General features: G+C 45.3%; 1 protein-coding gene across 4 annotated transcripts in view; it reads right to left on the reverse strand.

The window, feature by feature from the left end:
* LAMB1 (laminin subunit beta 1) overlaps window positions 1–12,083 on the reverse strand; it is a 72,139-nt gene extending 60,056 nt beyond the window's left edge. For 2 of the 4 annotated variants that reach the window (XR_012508273.1, XM_074367667.1), the window contains exons 1-4: window positions 11,672–11,723; window positions 10,392–10,567; window positions 7,669–7,804; window positions 4,540–4,613 (exon numbers count right to left, since the gene is read on the reverse strand). Coding sequence is in view for 3 of the 4 variants with exons in the window: in XM_074367667.1 (XP_074223768.1) it covers window positions 4,540–4,613; window positions 7,669–7,804; window positions 10,392–10,567; window positions 11,672–11,708 (423 nt within the window). In the remaining variant the exon portion in view is untranslated. Of the gene's footprint in view, window positions 1–4,539; window positions 4,614–7,668; window positions 7,805–10,391; window positions 10,568–11,671; window positions 11,795–11,906 lie in introns of those variants that run through there. The other 2 variants (XM_074367668.1, XM_074367669.1) reach the window with 2 other exon arrangements.
* Between the last annotated feature and the right edge of the window lie 7,931 nt (window positions 12,084–20,014).

Raw genomic sequence — 20,014 nt, forward strand, 5'->3', positions numbered from 1 at the left:
CTTGATCTCAGACTTTGTGCCTCCAGAACCCTGAGAAAATAAATTTCTGTTGTTGAAGCCACCCAGTCTGGGGTCCTTTGCTACGGCAGCCTGAGCGCACAAATACACCTTCACAACCCATGTGTCTGACAGATGAGAAAACTGAGGCTCAGAGTGATGACTAACTTGCTAGCTCTTGGTGGAGAGATTTCAATCCAGGCAGAATGAAGACCTTTCTGCCTCGCTGGCTAACAGCATACTAGAAGCCTGAAAAATGGATGTCAGAGAGGAAGGAGGAAAAAGACAAGGATCCTGGAAATGAGGCAGGATGGAGGCTTAGGAGGATGTGGCCAGTAGGGTCCACTGGAAATAAGAGATTAAGCAGAATGAGCACTAAAACTAGGCAGATGCTTCAACAGGACAAGTGCATTTTGGGAGGTGGCAGTCAGAGTACGATGGAGGAAGATCAAGAAAGTTCAGGTGATCTAGTGGACAGAATCTGAACAAAGATACTCATTTTTGGGGAGGGGTCAGTTTTTGTGTATTAAAAAGAAATTTTTTTAAATTGAAGTATAGTCAGTTACAATGTGTCAATTTCTAGTGTACAGCAAAATGTCCCAGTCATGCATATACATAAATTCATTTTCATATTCTTTTTCATTAAAGGTTATTACAAGATACTGAATATAGTTCCCTGAGCTATACAGAAGAAATTTTTTAAATATATTTTTTATATATAGTGGCTAACATTTGTAAATCTCAAACTCCCAAATGTATCCTTTCCTACTCCATTTCCCCGGTAACCATAAGACTGTTTACTGTCTGCAAGTTTGTTTGTTTTATAGATGAGTTCATTAGTGTCTTTTTTTTTTTTTTTTTTTTTTTTAAGATTCCACATGAGTGATATCATTTCTTTCTCTTTCTGGCTTACTTCACCTAGAATGACCATCTCTAGGTCCATCCATGTTGCTGCAAAGGACATTATTTGATTCTTTTTTATGGCTGAGTAGTATTCCATTATATGTATTTACCACAACTTCTTTATCCAGTCATCTGTTGATAGACATTTAGGTTGTTTCCATGTCTTGGTTAGTGTATACAGTGCTGCTATGAACACTGGGGTGCATGAAAGATACTCACTTCTGAATGAAAACCCATGCATGACAGAAACCTGGGTGATGACTAATGGTGACAACCAGGACCTGCCCAGACCTCCCTGTGCTTTCCTTAATCATCCCAATGGTTTTCCTCACTGATCAAAGGAGAACAAGGGAAGGAAATGGAAGGTTACATTCTGACAGATTCTTTGACTGATAGATTTACTCATTGCTCAAGTTTTATTTTGTGACCTATTCAGGAACATGAGAAAATGATACTTTATTCATCCCAAGAGAGTATCAGACTAAGAATTTTAAAGGAGGGGAGGGAAAAACCCAATAATTAACTGAACCAGGGTCAGCTCCCCAAGGGACCTGCATCCTGGGTGGCGACACTTGGAGAGAGACAAGCCTGATGTCTCTGTGTCGCAATGGAGCAGAGAGGAAAAGCCCTACAGCCCGTCTGGGCTGTGTTTCCTTCTCCCTCCCTTCTGGAACCTTCTGAGTCCCAAAGGGCCATTGAGCAGTTATCCAATTTCCTGTGTAGCTAAGAAGCTGCTGGAAACCAGGACAACACATTTGACCTACAGAGCGGATGCCTTTCCAACGCTCTTTGCTGACTCGTCAAATCTTGGCGTCACATGGCTGCAGAGCTGCCTCTGAATTTATCCTAAATAAAAGAGCTATGAGTTTGGAAATATCTGGCTATGTTCAAAAAACATACTGTGAGTATGCTAAATGGGTTTTGCCAGCCTAAGAAAACCCAGTCCACTTAGCCAGCAGCCTATCTCCACACAGACATGGGGAAGGACAAACGCACTCTTCATCCTTGTCCCTTTCCTGTCCTCGCCACCGTTCGTGGTATCACCACCTTCCTACTTCCACAGCTGGGATATCTCAGTAGTCTTTGATTCATCCCCCTCCTGACCCTGTCTTCCACCGTTCTGCTTCTAATCTTTCTCCAATTCATAGCTGAACCTTTGTTTCTAAAGGGTTGGACTGACTCCCTTAGAAAACAGGGGCTCCTCCTTTTGGAAAAGGTCCCTAAGGCAAGCGTAGCAGAGAGTTTCAGAGGCTGGCAGCAAGGGGAGACGTGGGGTTTGAAAAAGTTCTCCAAGTCAGACTGCCAGGCTCCGGGCTGCAGGAGGCAGCCCCTTCCTCCTTGAGCAGCACAGCCAGCCTGTGCGTGAACACCAGCCCTTCCCAAGTCAGCGCTGCCTTAATGCTGACCACCCACTGCTCCGTCCTCTCTCCTCCATCCCCAGGCCCATCTATCTCCTCTTGGCTCCCTTCCTGAAACACCGGTCTCATTTCCTCACAGATGGCTCCCTGTTTCCCATCAAGTTCACATTCCTCAGCAAGGATGCAAGGTCCTTACCATCCGACTTCCCTTTCCTTCCCTAAGTACCCCAAGCTCCGGGCAGGTCTACATAGCAATGTGAACAAACCCTGCCCAGACCATCCCACCACTGGTACTTTGCTCTCAAACTGTTTCCTCTGCCAAAAACGGCTTTTCTTCTACCTCCTTCCCTTAAAATCCTGCTCACTCTCCCTGACCCAGATCAACTGCAATCCAGCCCTCTCCTCATAAAGCTTTGTCCTTTATCCCAGGCTAAAATTCATCTCCCCTCCTCCATGCTGATGGACAGAGTCTGAACTCCTGCTTTACCAGTTAGCCATCCTGTCTTGGGTCTTAAGTTATTTCCAAGCCTAGGTCTCTCCCCTAGAAGACTGGAAGCTTTCTGACAACGGAGAGCAGTCACAAGCTATCTTTAAAATCTAAGGCAGTTTCTTACAAACAGAAGATGGCTGAATTCATTTAGCCACTTATTCATTCAGTAAATATTTGCAGAGCCATTATGACATGCCAAGCATCAACATTTATAAAAGTGATTACGTTCCCACCCTCTGTCAGGGCAGTAAGATCACCCCTCCATCCCTCCCCCCGGAGCAGAGGGGTGTGTCGCACAACCTGCAGTGTAAGTGGTCTCTTCTCATTTTACCGAGGAGGAAGTCAGAGCTCTGGCCCAGCACGCCAGCAAGGGGCAGAATAGGATTCACACCCAGGTCTGTGCAACCCCATACACAGATGTTGCTGTTCACCCATGAGCTAGAACCCAAAGGCTGAGTTCTCTCCCACAAAGTCTGACCACTCGTAGCCAGTCCTCACATCTCGGTTTAATCACCGCCTCCTCTGACTTCCTGCACGTCTGTGCAGATTGTCATCTTTGGCCCAGGGTATTCACTGGAATGAGTATTCAGCTACAGAATACATGTCCACATGACTTGTGGATGTCAACGGACTCAGAACTACCCATGGATGCAAACAGATGCCTTGCCAAAGCAAAAGGTAGGACTGTCAACATTAATAAAGATGCCTTTGAGTATTTGCAGGTGATGCATCACGTGAAGGCAACATCCCAGGCTGAGTTCCAATTCCAACCGCCAGACTGAGTGCATGGCCCATGAAGGAACAAGGAGGTGTTTCGTGAATGCCCTCCTTAACCCTCTCAGTAGCAGCTGTCACAGGTAAACCTTCCCCTGGGCCACTCCCACACCACCAGGCCCCCAGCAGCAACAGCAGCTTCCTGGGGAGAAGCAAGAGGATGAAGAGCTCAGGCCTGGGAACCAGCAGTCCAGCATCCTTCCCAGTCACGTGACTTCCACGCCCAGCGCTGCCCCCTGGCCTCGCAGGCTGCGGCAGAGGACACCAGCGAGACTGTCACGGCTACCTGCCCACATGGTAAACCTACCCGGCACCTTCCCCCAACCTGAGAGGGTACAGATAAGGCCCCCAACTCCAATGGAAAACTATTCAGAAGTGATTTTAATCTGAGACGCAATAGGTAAATTATGGGTTTTCTGTGCAGCAACGTGTACTTTAAGCCCTGTGAAGTCTGTCATTTCCAGGCAGCTGCTTAAGAAGAAACAAAGGGACTTTGTACAGAGACATTCCCTAGTCCGGGAGTCATTTTACATCTCGAAAAGAAAAAGGATGGGAAAACTCTACATTTAAGGAGGCAGGCACATTTCTTAAGGAACCGTAAAAAGTTTCCCACAAATTTTGCAAAACCTTGAAAACTAATGATAACACACTTCCTCGTCAGTCACCAAACTCAGCAGTAACACAACCACATGAGGTGCCGGGGACTTACTCGCCAGATGTTTTATTGTGGTTTGGGAGCGAGTCAAAGCTGCCTCTCTCCGTGGGGAAATGAAAAATTTCTAATGAAAAGTTTACAGTCGAATCACCTTAAAACAGTGGCTCTCTCTACTTATTGCCATGGAGATATAGAGTGTTAAGCGGACTTAATCACGCCTATGATTAAAAACTGCTCAAATATCCCAATTTATAACAACAATCATGTTTAAGTTCCCATTTAGGTGAACTCACAAAAGTCGACCATTCTGAAAGGGGAATGACCCAGTGTTCTCATCTGTGAGACAGTTATGGATTCCTTACCTTGAAGGTCATGATGAGATGAGTGAAATGGAATTCGGCTTCCAAATCCAGTTGGATTGTTACATTTTCCACGCCTATAGGAGATTAAAAAAAAGAAAAGAAAAGGAAACCGTCAACAGGAACATCTGTGAACAATTGAGACCATTTTCTTAAACTATCTTTTATGCTCCTCATAGAAATTCTCTCTGAGGTCTATCTTAAGCTGGAGCTGAAGATAACACAACAATAAACCCCCGACTTGATTGAGGGGATAACGCACATAGCAAAATCAATGGTCCACAAATCATTCTGGAGTTCAACGTATTGAATCTGCTCCCTGGAACAAGACACTTGGCAGAAAATCTTTCGTTGCTGTTCAGAAAGACATCTTTTGCTTAGGAAAAAAATGAAGTGTTCCCAACCCTCTAAGCTGAGGGACTCTCAAAGGGGAAACAAGAGGGGGCGCTTCCTGTGCACAGTAGGGGTTCAGCTTGGAGTCTGAGGCACAGGGATGTGGTCCTTTTCCAGTAGAAACACAAATACTCCTTTTTTTCTATGCAGCCAAGAAAACAAATCCGAGTCCACCACCTATGTTAATTACACTCCAATTTAGAAAAACTGATCCCTGTTGGAGAAACCTTTGGATGCATTTCCACAGTCAAGAAGTAATGCCAAAGAGACAAAGAATGGGTCAAGTAAACAAACCGGCCCAGAACAAATGCTAACATCTTCCCTTTCAGGGGAAAGCCTGAACAAACAGATGGGCCTCTGCACTATGCCCTGGGGGTCGATCGTCCCACGTTAACAGGCTAAAAAGGCCACTGGAATTCCAGAGGCGGAAAGCTTACCTCCTCCCCAATCCCCGGGGCCCTCGAGCCTGCCTGTTTGGTAAAGGAGACCCTTCCCTGTTTCCAGTGCTTGAGAGAGCTTTTGGGGTCCACCTCCCGAAGCCTAAGAAGTCTTAACATGCAGGAAGACAGGAATGTGTCAGGATGAATTATGTCACAGGCTGGTGTACTTTCAGGAAATCAGTAGGACTTTTGAAAAACTCTCCCACTGGAAAACTGCCAGGTCAATTGGGGGTGGGGTGGGGGATGGGGGAAGGCGGTCAGTGGAACGGATATGAGTTAGTTGGAATGCTAAAGCCAAACACTATAATCATACTGACCAGTCTTATCTGACTTGTTACAAAGGACCATATTACCAGCCCATGCTGGACTGTTCTTTCTGAGTGAAAAGTTACCTAAGCAACTATATTTCTCTCTTTTCTCAGGCTTTTAAAAACCTGCCCTGTTTGTTTAAAATAAAGAGATAACAAAATAATGTAAAGCACGAGCAAGCCTAGGACCAGTTCGGTAACGTAAGAATGTATGTGGCCATGTGGACTTTAAAACACATTCCATTTTAGATTTCTGACCTGATAAAGCAACACTGTTTGTTTGTTTGTTTGTTTTAAATACGGAAAGAAAAATCCACGGAGAAAAGAAACAAGACGATTCTTATACAGCGTATTTGATTTGTCAAACCGAGGAAGAGCGTTATGAAGGGCAAGTTAAAGTAGCTGCGTATCTCAAGCCCATTTCTGCGCCTCAACACTGACAATTTAACATCATTGCGCTCAGCTCAACTTGGACAGAACACACAGAAAATAGCAAAAAACCACTTTCATAAAGAAAGTCTTCAACTGTGAACGATCAGATGACAGAGAGATGACAGGGCACAGTAACAATGGGTCTGGCTTTCCAGAGACTAAGTTCCATCAGCCTAATCTCATCTAATCTCTTGTGACACAGTGACAGAGCACTCACGCCCCTCCATCTGAAAGTCCCTTTTTTCTGGCATTTGGACTCTCTTGCCCCCACAAATTCAAAGTTATAGAAACTGACTGACTCTTTATGTAACCAAGACAAACCCGCCTCTAGAACTCTAGCACATGATAAACTAGTTTACTGTCTATCAGCTCCTTCCTTCTTGGAATTGTCTTTCTGTCCCACTAGAAGGACGTGGACACTAACTCTCAGTGTCCACTCTATGCTCCTTCAGAAGTCCTCTGTGATTCAAGTGCAGGTTTACAGAACCTTCTCTTTGATACTGAACTATCAACCAAGAAGCCCTCCTAGGAGAAATAACAAGGCTCTAATGGATACGCGCCCTCTGAAGCCCAGACTACCTCAATCAAGTTGATCGCCAGTGGAGTCCCAAGGCCAATGAATAATCAACACCCTCCAGAAGCCAGCAGTCTTCTAGGAACCATGTGTGACTTCATAATTGATGACAAAAATATCTATTAAGGGAGTTCCTCGCTACAGAACAAGTGACCACAAGCATCCAAAAGCTTCCTGGGTGGAGGGCTTATAATAAAAGGGTCCAGTAGTGCCCACGCTTTCTCTGGCCAGACTAAGCCTTACTTCTCTGAGAACCTTTTCTCATAAATGCTTTTTAAAAAAGACCTTACGGTACATTGTTAGCTAACAAGCACAATAACTCTACCTTTAGTCTCCAAATTTCAGCATCCAAGTTTGGAACAAATGCAGAACGAATCTGGCCTTAGTTTCACCACAGCAGCAACATCCTGTTTGATGAACTTATGAAACCAAAACCCAAAAGGCAAAGAAAGGAAAAAGGGTTGGATTCACCCACTCACTGGGAAAATCAACTTGGGGTCATTATCCGTCATGACAGAGTCTAAAGAATTACATTGAATGTGTATTCATAGTACAATTATTAAATGTTCTCCAGATGGAAGGAAGGTGGTAGTGGTGGTGGGCGCTGATTCTGCCCTTTCCTTTAGGGTTGATCAAAACGAAAGATGCTATGGTTCGTGGAAGAAGAGCTTGAGATAGGGCAGGGCTTTCCCACGCCCTCCCCAGACAGCCCCCAGCACATGCCCGCACTCCCTAAAGCCCCCCTCAGGATGAAGACTACGAAATACTCCTTTGGTCGAGCATGAAAAACTGCTTTCTTACAGGAAGTGCATGCTTTGGGAAGAAGGATCAGATTTTAACAAGAGAAGTTAGTGCTTCGGGCAGTAAATCTGTCAAAGACCATAATTCCAGGATAGAGAAACCAATCGTAATTACAAACACCCAAGAACCCTCCTTCCAAGTGACCAGTCACTCCGCGGAACTTGTTCCCACACCAACCACGTACCGTTTTCCGATTGCCACCAAATCTTAAGGCGGTTTGGAGCAAATGTAGTAACCACATTTTCAATGAGATGACTGTCAGGATTGAGGGTTTCATGGTAAGGGTCTTGTGAATTGCATATGAAGCATTTTTTGTCCTCCTGAAAGCAAAGTTACTTTCATGAGTCTAGGAAGTAATCATATACACACCAAAAATCAAGCTCCCAAAACAAAAATCAAACTTACTTGCTTCAAGAAAAATGAATGTGCCAAAATTACTTAAATGACATAATCTATGCCTTTCACTTTTTAACTTACTGAGTATGAAATACTCCTGAAAATTTCCTCTGCTCTTGCAAATTCAAGGTCGAAGTGAAAGAAGGCATTGTTTCCACAAGCTATTAATTTAATCAAAATAAAACTTCTAGGCTTAAGCCTTAATCTCAATGAGCTGCTAGAGAAGCTTTCTCTTAAAGTAAAATGCAGAGGAGGTGTTAGAGAATTTCTGCTGACATAAAGCAAACTGAAAATGAAAGGAAAAAACTAACAATTCAATTGGCCTGATTTTCTAAAACCTATAGAAGGCAGAAACCAAGTATTAGGCAGAAGTATTTAAGAAGCTTTGGCTCTACACTGGAATTTAACACAACATTGTAAAATGACTATAATTCAATAAAAAAATGTAAAAAAAAAAAAAAAAAAGCTTTGGGAACCACAGAGCAAGATTTCTTAGCTTCTACTCTGCCCAAGCAGTGAGTCAGTGTGGAGGCAAGCAGGCTGTCCTACAAACTGCTCAGAATTTCGGGAAGGGGGCACCAGGCTGTCCTGCGGTGCTGGGAGCTCTGTGAATTGGGACCAATTCAAAGAATGCCCAACTGGATCTGAACTGGAATTAAGATATACACTTCAGGTTTTAGAGTAGCTTTGAACTTCTCTCTTCTCATTTTCATTCGCCCTAAAATGGGGGTCCCAGCACCCTGGCAGTTGGCCAGGAAAGTTAAAGAGCCCTCCTTGCACTCCATCGTGGTGAATCTTAAACAGCATCACTTAGCAGTCCCCTTTTCTACACGAAGCTTTGCTCTCTACCTACATTTTCTGAAATGCATATTATTCTCAAGTATGAAAGTGACACTGAGACTGAATCTACAGAAACTCACATACATCTTGCGAACAACATTTATGTAAGAGCGCTATCCTTAGAAGGGCAGTGTCAACTTACTGTACTTTTACATCTGTATTTACTTAGCTAGCTACAAGTTATCACCTTCCTCCCCAAGGATTTAGAGACTGGCAAGATGTACTAACTAGAAATAGAGGCCAGAAGTCAGGGATGCAATGGGGTGCTGGACAAAACACTTACGCATCCTGCCTCAGTTTTCACACCTGTTAAATCTTTGTGAGAGGTACCTGCCCAGCCCTTTCTGAGGCTCTGCTATCTGTGAAGAGCGCTCCACCATTTCAAGGTTCATTATATAAACCAGAGTCTGGCTCTACTTGCTTTTAAGATACATAGTCCAATTCTCATTCTGGTCAAAGCTGGTTTCAGGATCTGGCGATGCATTCACAGGATGTTCTGGCCTCTGAGGTAAATGTTAGTGTAACATTTTAGGTAAAATTTAAACACTAATATTAGAAAAGGTAACAAACTGCCTTCATTAACTGGTAGTCAAGGAAACTACGACTGGAGAACAATTACCAGAACTTAAAAAAAAGTTTAATTATAGCTTTGCATCTAATCAGGAGGAAGCAGTCTAGACATCTCTGTGTAAACCTGGAAGCAAATGAGTGGAATCCACTTTACCGCATTCCTTTGGTTTAATTTATCGGGTTTCATAATGGGCTCTTTCTGCTCAATAAAAGTGACTCAATTTTAAGGCTTCTGGGTGCAAACCACACAACATTCTGTCCCACTCCTAAAGGGCAGATACACAGGTGGGTGTAGGCAGCAAAGTCAGAGCAAATGTCTTGGAACTTACTATGCACGGGAGCCTCATCCCTTAGGCTTGCTTCAGAGGCCAGAAATACCAGTTTCCTTTTTTAAAAATCAAGGAAAGGGATTCTGATTCTGGGTAGTTCGTGCTTTGTGCCTTTTAAAATTAGTTTTATTAAAAACGGGACCTTCGAAATCTAAGATTTGGGTCTACCTGCAGAAACGGAACACTCTGAAATTTCATTTTGGTCCTCTGCTATCGGGGTACCATGGCAACCAGGGCACTTTGAAGAGAGCATCTGATCCTGGTATCTAATGGAGGTAGATGGGAACGGCACCAAATGAGAGAAAAGCAGGATCAGTAATTGCAGTGACCTTGCAAGGCATCAGTGCTGGAACATCCTTTATCCAAGGAAAGATGGGGAAAAACCCAAGATTGCTACTCAGTATATAAAGAAGAAGAGTATAAACCACCTTTTATACACATTTCCAAAGAGAAAAGATTAAACAAAACAAAACGAGACATGGGACTTTTGGAAGCCCTGGGTCAGGGCACCCGGCAGGGGCCAGGTCTGTCTGCAGCCCTGCCTTTCAATTCTGACCGTGTCGGCGGCGGTGGCGGCAGGAAATGTTCGGCGGATGCAACTGTGCAAACTGAGATGGGGCAAGAGAGTGAACTACCAGCTTAATCCCGGACTCCCTGGCTGCCGCGCTTCCTATCTGGAGAGCTGGGAGGATGCGAGGTCCCCTGGGCCTTCCCCTTAGGTCTGGACTGGAGGAGGCGCACGCAGAGCCTGGAGCCTTCTCTCCGCCCTCACCTGGAGGTGGCTGACGATACAGTAGGGCTCCGGCTTGTGCAGCCCGCATGTCGAGGTCACTGAGAGCTTCTGTGCTCGGCCGATGAGAAGGTCGCCTGTGGCCGGATAGCAGCTGCCCTCCGCGCAACCGTAGCTAAACTCGGGTTCTTGGGCGCTCAGTCGGGCTCCGCACAGGGCTGTGGAAGGGGCACGCAACCGGGTAGGGAACAAGTAGGGAGCGGACCCCAACAGAAGGAATAAGCAGGAGCCAGGGCAGATTCGATTTAGAAAAAAAAAGCACAATACACAGAAGAGACACAATGGAGACATGAGGGAGGCAAGGACATGGAGAGGAGGGTTCAGAAAGCAACACAGATACATCAGGTTTGTCCAACAGCCGACAGCATCACTCCAGGGAAAACCACCCACACTTGCGCCCACCCTTATCTGCCCTGAGAAGCAGCTCCGGCCACCAAAATCACCAAAGTGCAGACCAGCCACTTCGATTTGCCTGGAACTGGGCACAGGGAGGGAGGCAGGTGGCCAAAAGCCGCACACACGCTTGCGTGTGTATGTCTTGTGAACCCGCGTGCACGCAGCAGCCTGTGCATCCTCAGTGTGACAGTGCGAGTGTGCGCGCGGAAATCTGTGAGCCTGGGGGCGCATTAATGTGTGTGCGCGTGCACGCCTGGAGGTCGCAGGCGCTTTGCGGGGTAGGGGTAGGGAGTAGTGGGGTTCGCGGGAGACGCCACTTTCCCGAGCGAGGGGCGAGTGGACAGTCCCTGCGGCTTTGGACTGGCTTCAACGATTCGTCATTCCAGGGAAGCTCCCGGTCCAGCTGTTTCTGGCGCCATCCGGGGGCAAACAGTGATGGTTAATTAAAGCCACATGGTTCCAATCTGTTCCCAGGACGAAGCCTTCGCTCAGCTTAGGCACTTTCCTGGGAAATAGGCTGCCAGAGAGCCCTCCACGGCGGAGGGCGAGCCGTCGCCCCATGAAATCTGACCCCCCGCAATGGAGAGATCCACCGAGAACAGGAGGCCGAAGGTGCAAAGCCCCGGGCGGCGGCTGCGGGAGCACCCGGAGCTCTGGGCACAGCCCCCCAGGATGTGGTCCACGGCGATCCTCGCGCGCAGTCTTCGGCCACAACCGAGGGCGCTGGCGATTAATCCCAGTGCAGAATTTCCACCAGGTCCCCCTCCCCATCCCCCAGGCTCCCTCGAATCTGAGTCCGACGCCTCGGGTTTTCTTCCCCCTCGCCCAATCCCACCCCCTTCAGGGCACCGTTTCCCCGAAATTACCTAAGAAACTGAACGCGAACACCTGGAGCCGCCCCATGTCCGTCCCCGTAGCAGAGAAGACACGGCAGAGGAGGGGAGGGCACAGCCACCGAGCCCCCGGCTCTTTTTCCCCCGTCTTCCTTTCTGGAGAGGTGGAGAGAAAAAAGGCAAATGTTCAGAGAGGAAAGGGGCCCTCGCATTTCCTGCCGCTCCCACGGAAGCGGCGGGTGGGAGAGTGGGGAGGGAAAAATCGCACCGCCACTTTGTTCTGCTCACCCGGCGGGGCGAGTACTCTCCCGGCGCCTGGCAGCCCCCGAGCCCAAAGAAGGGAATTAGAAAGTTTCGCCCTGGGAGGAACCGAGGGAGGCGCCTCTGCTCATGCGCACACGGGCAGCCGGGCGGAGGGGGCGGGCAGCGGGCGGCCCCAACTTGGCGGGGAGGGGGTGAGGTCCAGATCCCACCTCCCCCCTGCAGCCTCTTTTGTTTTAAGGCCGCCTCTGCGGACGCGGCGGGGTAGTGGCCCTTCCTGTTCCCAGCGCTGGGCTGCGTGCGGGGCCGCCGCCGGGCGCGCGTCCCGAGCGATGCGCGGGGGACGGGAGGCGTTGGGGCTGGTCTCGGAGGTAGGTGTTCAGGTCTCTGGGCGGGCGAGGGGGCTGGTCCAGACCTCCCGGGAGCTCGTGCATTTACATTTGTAAAGAGTGAGTCACAAAAAGGTGCCCAAGGCTGCAAACTCCCGCACGGAGCTCACGGAGAAGACGAGTTAACCCTTTAGAAAGAGGGTTGATCTGTCAGGTTTGTTCCCAAGAAGCCAAGCCCCCGGTATTGCTGAGCCCCGGCTGGGCGCGGCACCTGTGACGCCTTCATTCGGAGGAAGCGAAGTGTTCTTCCCGACGCTGCCTTTGTGCACCAACTTGGGATGTGCCTGGAGTCCCTGCCCACAGGTGGCTAGGGCATCACTGTGTTCCCGTCTGTTTTTAAAGCCTGTATTTCCCCCCATATCCAGACAATGGCTCGAATTCAGGTAATTTCTCGAACGACACTATTGTTAGTGACACCTTTCCCTTCTCACCTTAAGAGTTGTCTCAGCCACGAAGCTGGAGGTCTCTGGTGAGACTCACATCCACACCATCTGCACAAAGCACAACCTTGCAAATTCTAGACAGGAACTCCGCAGTGTACAAACGGTGAGGTGGGCCAGAGAGCCTCTAGCGACGGGTCTCCAGCAGCACTGTGGGTGACCTGACTGGTTAAATAAGGGGTTAATTTATGCTCACCCAGCTCCTGAGGGTTGGAGAGGGCAGAGGCTGGTGGTGGGTCTCTATCAACTTTTCTGTGAATTAGCCCAATTCTGCTGCCTTAGCAGTTGGTGGACTCAAAGCTTCATCTTTTGGTTCTCCCGGCAAAACTGCCCTTACCCACCACCTCCACTCCCCCACGAGAGAGTAGAGTTAGTTGTTCCTCCAGTCAGGAGGTTTTGTTTTGTAATTAATCACCCAGGGAGAAGGGTTTAAGTGTCCAGTTGGTCAGCTTTTAACTTAGCTGCAATGAAACAGGGCCCAGGGAAGATTAATCATTAGACCATAGAGTAAGCTGCTTTTTGAGTTTATCTACATCTTTTCCACTGAGGGAGGCAGGGGCCTCAGGTCTTGGTGAGACATTAATTATTCACCAAACCTGCACAGACTCGGAGACTTGGGGTGCTTGGGGCAGGCGGGGCAACCCTAAGAAAGGAGAGTGCTGCTGTGAGAGTCCAATGCTGTGATAGTCTTCAGAACTTAATTGCAAACAAATATTCACAGGTCACCATCTTGCCCATTTGTGGAACTTTTGATACCCTGGTCCAAAGTTGCTTGTTAACATTTTTTCAGCCATACAGATCTCAAGCATCATTCAGCTCTGCCTCTTTTGGAGACTGGCCTCTGTTCTCACAGCAGCTGAGGCCTTCCTGCTATATGGCAGTTGGATCTGTCCCTGGTCAGTCTCCTTTCTTAGAGCGCAAGGCCTTACCTTCAATAATCTTCTAAAGCCCCGCTGCTCTGCTGACCTCTTCAGTCTCAGTAACGGCACCACCATTGAGAAAATTAGCCATTTTGGTTTTGCCCGTGTATGTGCAGAGGAGGAGTCTGTTTAACACTCACCTTCTACCACTCCATCTAAGGATTTGTCTGTCTCCATGCCACCTTTATCTTTTGTACTCCTGTCCTGGAAGACATCCCCTTCTCTTACCTCCTGAGAACAATGCTCTCACACACATACCTGCTCAATTCTCCCATCTTAAGGGGGAAAAAAAAAAGCTTTATTCTGCACACTCTCTATTCCTTTCCTCCCTTTGACTTCATCGCCCAAGTTCTTGAAAGGATAGTCTGCACTGACTATTGCCTCCTCAAGTCCTGTCCTTTCTACTTACTAGCAACTAGCTATCATGGCCCCATCGCTCCAACCTCATTGCCCTTAGTTCAGTCTCTCCTCATGTCTGGTCTGAAAGCCCGCAGGAGCCTCCAGACTGGTGAATCTATTTCCAAACCCTTCCCTTCTCCAGTCTAACCCTCCAGCACATTGCCAGAAGGATTTTTCAGAGGCACAGCTTTGATTATATGAGTCTTTTGTTCAAAAGGCTTTAGTGGTTTCCCTCTGCCCACGTTAAATCTCCTGAAGTCCCCGACACATAACAGACTTTTTCTACTTCCCTTTTCTTTCTGCTACGTGGCCCCTCCTTGACCTCATCAACTTAGTGAGCTACCATGCATCTTTGAAGCCTCCACTTAAACAAGACGTCTCCCTCCTTCTCCACCCGACTCTGTCCACCAGCACCTTGTAAAAGCCTGTCACAGCATCAGTGACCTAATGCTCTAACTATTTGTTTGTGCCCTTATCTCCCCAACAGACAGTGAGACAGGGACCAGTGTTGTGTAACATTCCTTTGTGTCTAAACATTGTCTAATGTGACATGGGGCACATCTTATGTGCTCAAGAAATGTTTCTTGGCTGAAAATAAAGACTATTCTCCATGCTTTGAAAAGTTTCTTCTATCTTAAATGTCTACTTTCACCTAACAAATCTCCGGTCAAAGACAGAAGACTATCACCACCAGACTTGCGTTCATGTTAGGGATCCTTGCAAATTTCACTCATGAACAGATTTTTCCTCGCTGTTCTATTTCATATAACTTCCTCTGACGTCTGAAGATGTTACCAGTTTAGGAGGAACGACTCACTTTTGTTAGGGAAGCTGGTTCACTCTTCACTCCTGCTGACAGGAGCCTCCCGTCCCCCACCGGTACCTACCGGGCGCCACCTCCTTCAGCATAAGTCAGTCTTCCCTAGAGAGTCCTACAGCGTTCTGAGCGGCAGATGGGACTGCAAATTGTTGGCTGTATCTTCTCAAAGAGTGTGTGACAATCATCTCCCTGAGGCATTATTTTTTGCTTGGAAAAAACAAAAACAAAACCAAGAACTGCTCTCAAGATCACCTGTGTGTCTCATTTTAAATCCTGGGTTGACAGTGAAACAAGGAAGTCACATTTTAGACTTTGATCTTTAGGTCCTAAAACCTGGCTGTTTACGTTAACATTGTTCTCCTGAAAAATACTAAGTTTTGAAAATTAGATTTCAGTGTGCTTTGTGACATTCGGAATTCATCTAGAAAAGTTCAATGACCAGTAAACTTCAGGACAAATGTCACAGTACTTTTTAAATGAGTATGTAGGACAGTAATTCGTAGTTTTGTGTTAAATGTCCTTGCCTCTCAGAAGCTCTTTGAGGGCAAAGACTGTATTTTAGTGGAATTTGTATTCCTATAAGGTGGCAGAGTTTCTGGGGTATTGTATATACTCAGTATCTACTTGTTGCATTAATAATATAATTGAATAAACTTCACTCATAACCATTAAGAGAGCACAGAGGGGTCCTTACTGTCACCAGTCATATAACATGAAACCATCAGGGCCTGAGTCCGACATTCTAAGTCTCAGACCACACAACAGAAACTGCTGTGCGGGCTTGCACTAACGTCCCTCCACCTAGATTTGAGGTGACCAGTCCTTTCGCACAGTCAGCCCACCTCATTGGATGGGCCTCATCCCTCTACGGGCTCCAGGCTGATCAGTGCCTTTCCATCTCCCTCTTCCCAGTAATTGGTTCAGGGATGAGTATGCAACTCAAATTTTCCAGTTAGGGTGACTTCTGGAATTTTTGTGGGCATCACGGGGATTTTCCTGGGAGAGAAGAAATCCTCCTTCTCCCTGGACTTAGAATTATATGGATGTCAGCCTGGAGCTGGTAGAGGCTGCTGGAGACTGGGGCCAACATAGAGGAAAGCAGAACCAAGGGAAGCAATAGGGCAAATCCTTCAAGACTGCCTTGATCCAGCTATGCCTGAAGGCAGCAGGTACTGCTTTAGCCAATACATTTTTTTCTGGCTATGTAGTTGAAGAGAGTTATAAACCTTTGTTGTTTTTAGCCCGAGATCTGGGAGGTTTTTCTTTTTGTTTTAACTGCAAATAACTAGTTTATCCTGATTGGTTCAGGCAGGTCTTTATCAATACTGTCTTAAAAATAGTAAAATCTGTCTGTTCTTAAATATCTCAAAAGAAATGTCAGAAGTGAGAGAATCCCCAAGTTTGAGTGTGCTAAGGTAGTCACTAAAATAGGGGTAAGAAGGCCTCACAGGCTTTTTACAGGTTTTCTGCAAGGCTGCACACCCACTGCACTTCATCTCGCAACAGAGCAGCAAGATGATGGTTTACATCCAGTGAGAGGAGGGTAGAAACAACATGCCTCCCTATCTGTGCCCATGAATTGCAAAGTTTTTTTGTTTATATTTGTTATCCATATTTAACAGGAATGCCATAGAAACAACTCTAAATGGGGCAAGTTCTCTCAGTTCACTGTTTATTCTCTGTTTGTGGATTTTAGCATCTGGTTGCTAACCTCATTTAAAAATGAGTAGGAGAGATTAATGGCTGAGGTGGTAAGCCTGGAGAGCCTCAGGAAAGCTTTTAAATTTTTTTTAAAATCAGAGTCACAGTAGGATTAACTTAAATGTAGTCAATTAAACATCGTAAGACTTGAATATTATTCATGAGCCGAAGTTTCATTTTTCTGGCATATTTCTACCTTTACCTTAATTCATAACTGCTCTACCTAAAGACGGGCAGTAAGAACTTAAAAAACACAAGTACTTACCAATTCACAGAGAAGATTTAAGGCCTTCCAAAGTAAAGGTTTTGGCTTGTTTCTCTGATCAGCTTCTGTCACCTATAATATTTATATTCAAACACTTTTATTTGTGTACTTGGAAGTTTTAAGAAATGACTATTTACTACAGAAATATTTAAGATATTTTGTATCAGACACTTGGACAAAACACATTAGCATCTAAAATATGATATGTATTGACTGCTTTTTTAAAAAAAATGTGTCGAAAAATCAGCACAGGGAACTATATTCAATACCTTGTAATGGCCTATAATGAAAGCAAGTATGAAAAGGAATATATATAACACTCTGCTGTACACCAGAAATTAACACTGTAAATCGACTATACCTCAATTAAAAAAATAACAGTAACAAATCTTTATTGAAAAATCATGTATGTCAAATTGAGTAGGCAGCTAACACTTAGTGGTTGATGGTTATTAACTTTTAGAAAAATTTTCCTTCATTAAAGTCAATCCATCGCTTTTGCTTATAGCAATCTACCTAAAATTGTATTTTAAGGATTATTTTGAAGTATTTATTTCAGCTGGTGGTGTTACTTCCCTCAGCTTAACGATGTTGAAATTCAGCACTTGCCAGAGGAGGAGAAAAGGAGTTCCTGTGTTTCAGTTATTTAACTTCTAAATCCTCCTTTTCTCTTTTTTAAACTCGATTCCTTCTCCATTTGAAAAGTCAACTTTAGCTCCTTATAAGCCTCTGAAGTCCCTGCTACATCTCCCCACGGGTTTCTAGTCCCATCCCTGGCACACAGTGGGTCCTTAGGAAATGCTTGTTGAATGGAAAAGCCCTTCTTATTTAACCTTTATTTTTAAACCTAGCAAGGTTCAGAAAATATCTCTGTACCAAAGGCTTGAAGTGATAAACTAGTCTACTCTCTGGCTGCAAACCTATCTCATAGTTCTGGGTTGTTAATTATTACATAGGGTGATCCAGGAAATGGAATTTCATCAGCAAGTTAAATGGTCCACATTTCATGGCTAATATTCATGGTTAGGACTAGGCAAAGATCCTAATTCTCAACCCAGAATTTCTACCAAAGAAAGAGGAGCTCTCTGCTCTGAGCACATTTCAGAAGTGATGGAAATGCTAGTAAAAGCCAGCCCCACTCCCCGAGCAGTGGTCCTGCCTCATTGCCCCCACCCTTGGCTTTCTAGAAGCATTAACGTTCCAACTGCAGCTCCTCTAAAGGAGTAAGCCTGCTCTTCTGGAAAGAGCATTTATTTTACCGCAGCTGCTGCCAAGGCTGCTAATCAGATTTATGCAGGCCGGCCCACCCAGAGCTGAGTGGCTGCGTTTTGATCACATCAGAAACAAGTCAGCACTAGGTCTCACTCCAGGCTTGGGTGCTGCTTCACATAATGGGATGCTTGCCAAGCAGAGAAGTTATAGGATGTGTTTGCCCTTTTCCACAAGGCTAATAAATGCTATCAACCTGCAGGATGGAATGGTCTCTCAGTGACCCTGTTTGGAAATTGTGGAATATGGAGCTGACAACGGAGTCATCTACTCAGAGGACCTTTTAATCCAGGTGGGGATAATCCCCACTAATTGGCTGACCTTTGACTTTGGGAACCCCACCATCTGACTGACTATGACCTTAAGCCTTAGCAGCGACATGCATCAGTTGTTCTTTAAGATTTCTTGAGCATTTATTGTGTGCCAAGCACAACTATGCACTAATGGTGTGTATTCTACATTTAGAGGAGGCCAGAGTGGTCTTGGATGTAGGCACTACTGGTAAAGATCAACAAGGGTTCAAGTCTAAGGTGAGGGAAGAACATTACAATTCTCTATTTCTGTAAACATATATACATGAATTGACAAGGACAAAGTTCTAGGAGACAGAGCAAATGGGTATTAGTGGGTAACGTGAAGGAAATTTCAGAGAGAATTCTGGGATGTGAGTTAAAGGGAACTTCTCCGTCATTTGTAATGTCTTATTTTTTTTTTTTTTAGTAAGAAAATGTGTGTCTATAACTGGTTTAATTAAGAACGACAAAAAATCTAATCAAAAGTCTTTTTTGTTAAAAAGTCCACAAATGACTTACGCTGTAGAAGGTGTGGAGAAAAGGGAACCCTCCTACACTGTTGGTGGGAATGTAGTTTGGTGCAGCCATTATGGAAAACAGTATGTATATTTCTTTAAAAACTGAAAATAGACTTACTTTATGATCCAGCAATCCCACTGCTGGGCGTATATCCAGAGGAAACTCCAATTAGAAAAGATACGTGCACCCCAATGTTCACAGCAGCACTATTTACAATAGACAAGACATGGAAGCAACCTAAATGTCCATGGACAGATGACTGGATAAAGAAGTTGTAGTGTATACACACACACAGCCATACTTATCATCCACAAAAAAGGAAATAATGCCATTTTCAGCAACATGAATGGACCTAGAGATCATACTAAATGAAGTAAGTCAGACAGAGAAAGACAAATATATGATACCACACATATGGAATCTTTGAAAATGATAATGAACTTATTTACAAGACAGAAAGACTCATAGACATAGAAAACAAACTTATGGTTACCATGGGGAAAAGGCTGGAGGGATAAATTGGGAGTTTAGGATATGCAGATACTAACTACTATATATATATATAGTATATATATATAATAGACAAACAAGGTCCTACGGTACAGCACAGGGAACTATATTCAATATCTTGTAATAGCCCATAATAAGAATATAAAAATGAACATGTACAACTGAATCACTATTCTGTACACCAGAAATTAACACAATGTTGTAAACCGACTATACTTCAATTAAAACAGTCTCTTTTGCAAGTATAAGATGTTATACTTTGAGTCAAGTATGCTATATCTGTTGACTAAGTCTGGGTTCTTCTCTTGAAATGTAAATTCAAAGACCTATAGAATTAAAATTATTTCTTGTCACTAATGGATTTACTGAATGACATTACAGAGCTGTTAACAAATTGGGACCATGTCCATCACTTCTCTGTGTGCCCATTTCCTTATCTGTGAAAGGGGTACAAAGTTCAGATGCCTAAGCACGTGCGCAGGCTCCTTGTAATCTGGCCCCTACATAACCTCCTCGCTGCATTCTCAGCCTATCAGCATCCCACCCCCGCTAAGCTCTAACTTCAATATGCTCACCATCCTCCAAGCCCT

The sequence above is a fragment of the Camelus bactrianus genome, chromosome 7, assembly GCF_048773025.1.
Source record: "Camelus bactrianus isolate YW-2024 breed Bactrian camel chromosome 7, ASM4877302v1, whole genome shotgun sequence".
NCBI lineage: Eukaryota > Metazoa > Chordata > Mammalia > Artiodactyla > Camelidae > Camelus > Camelus bactrianus.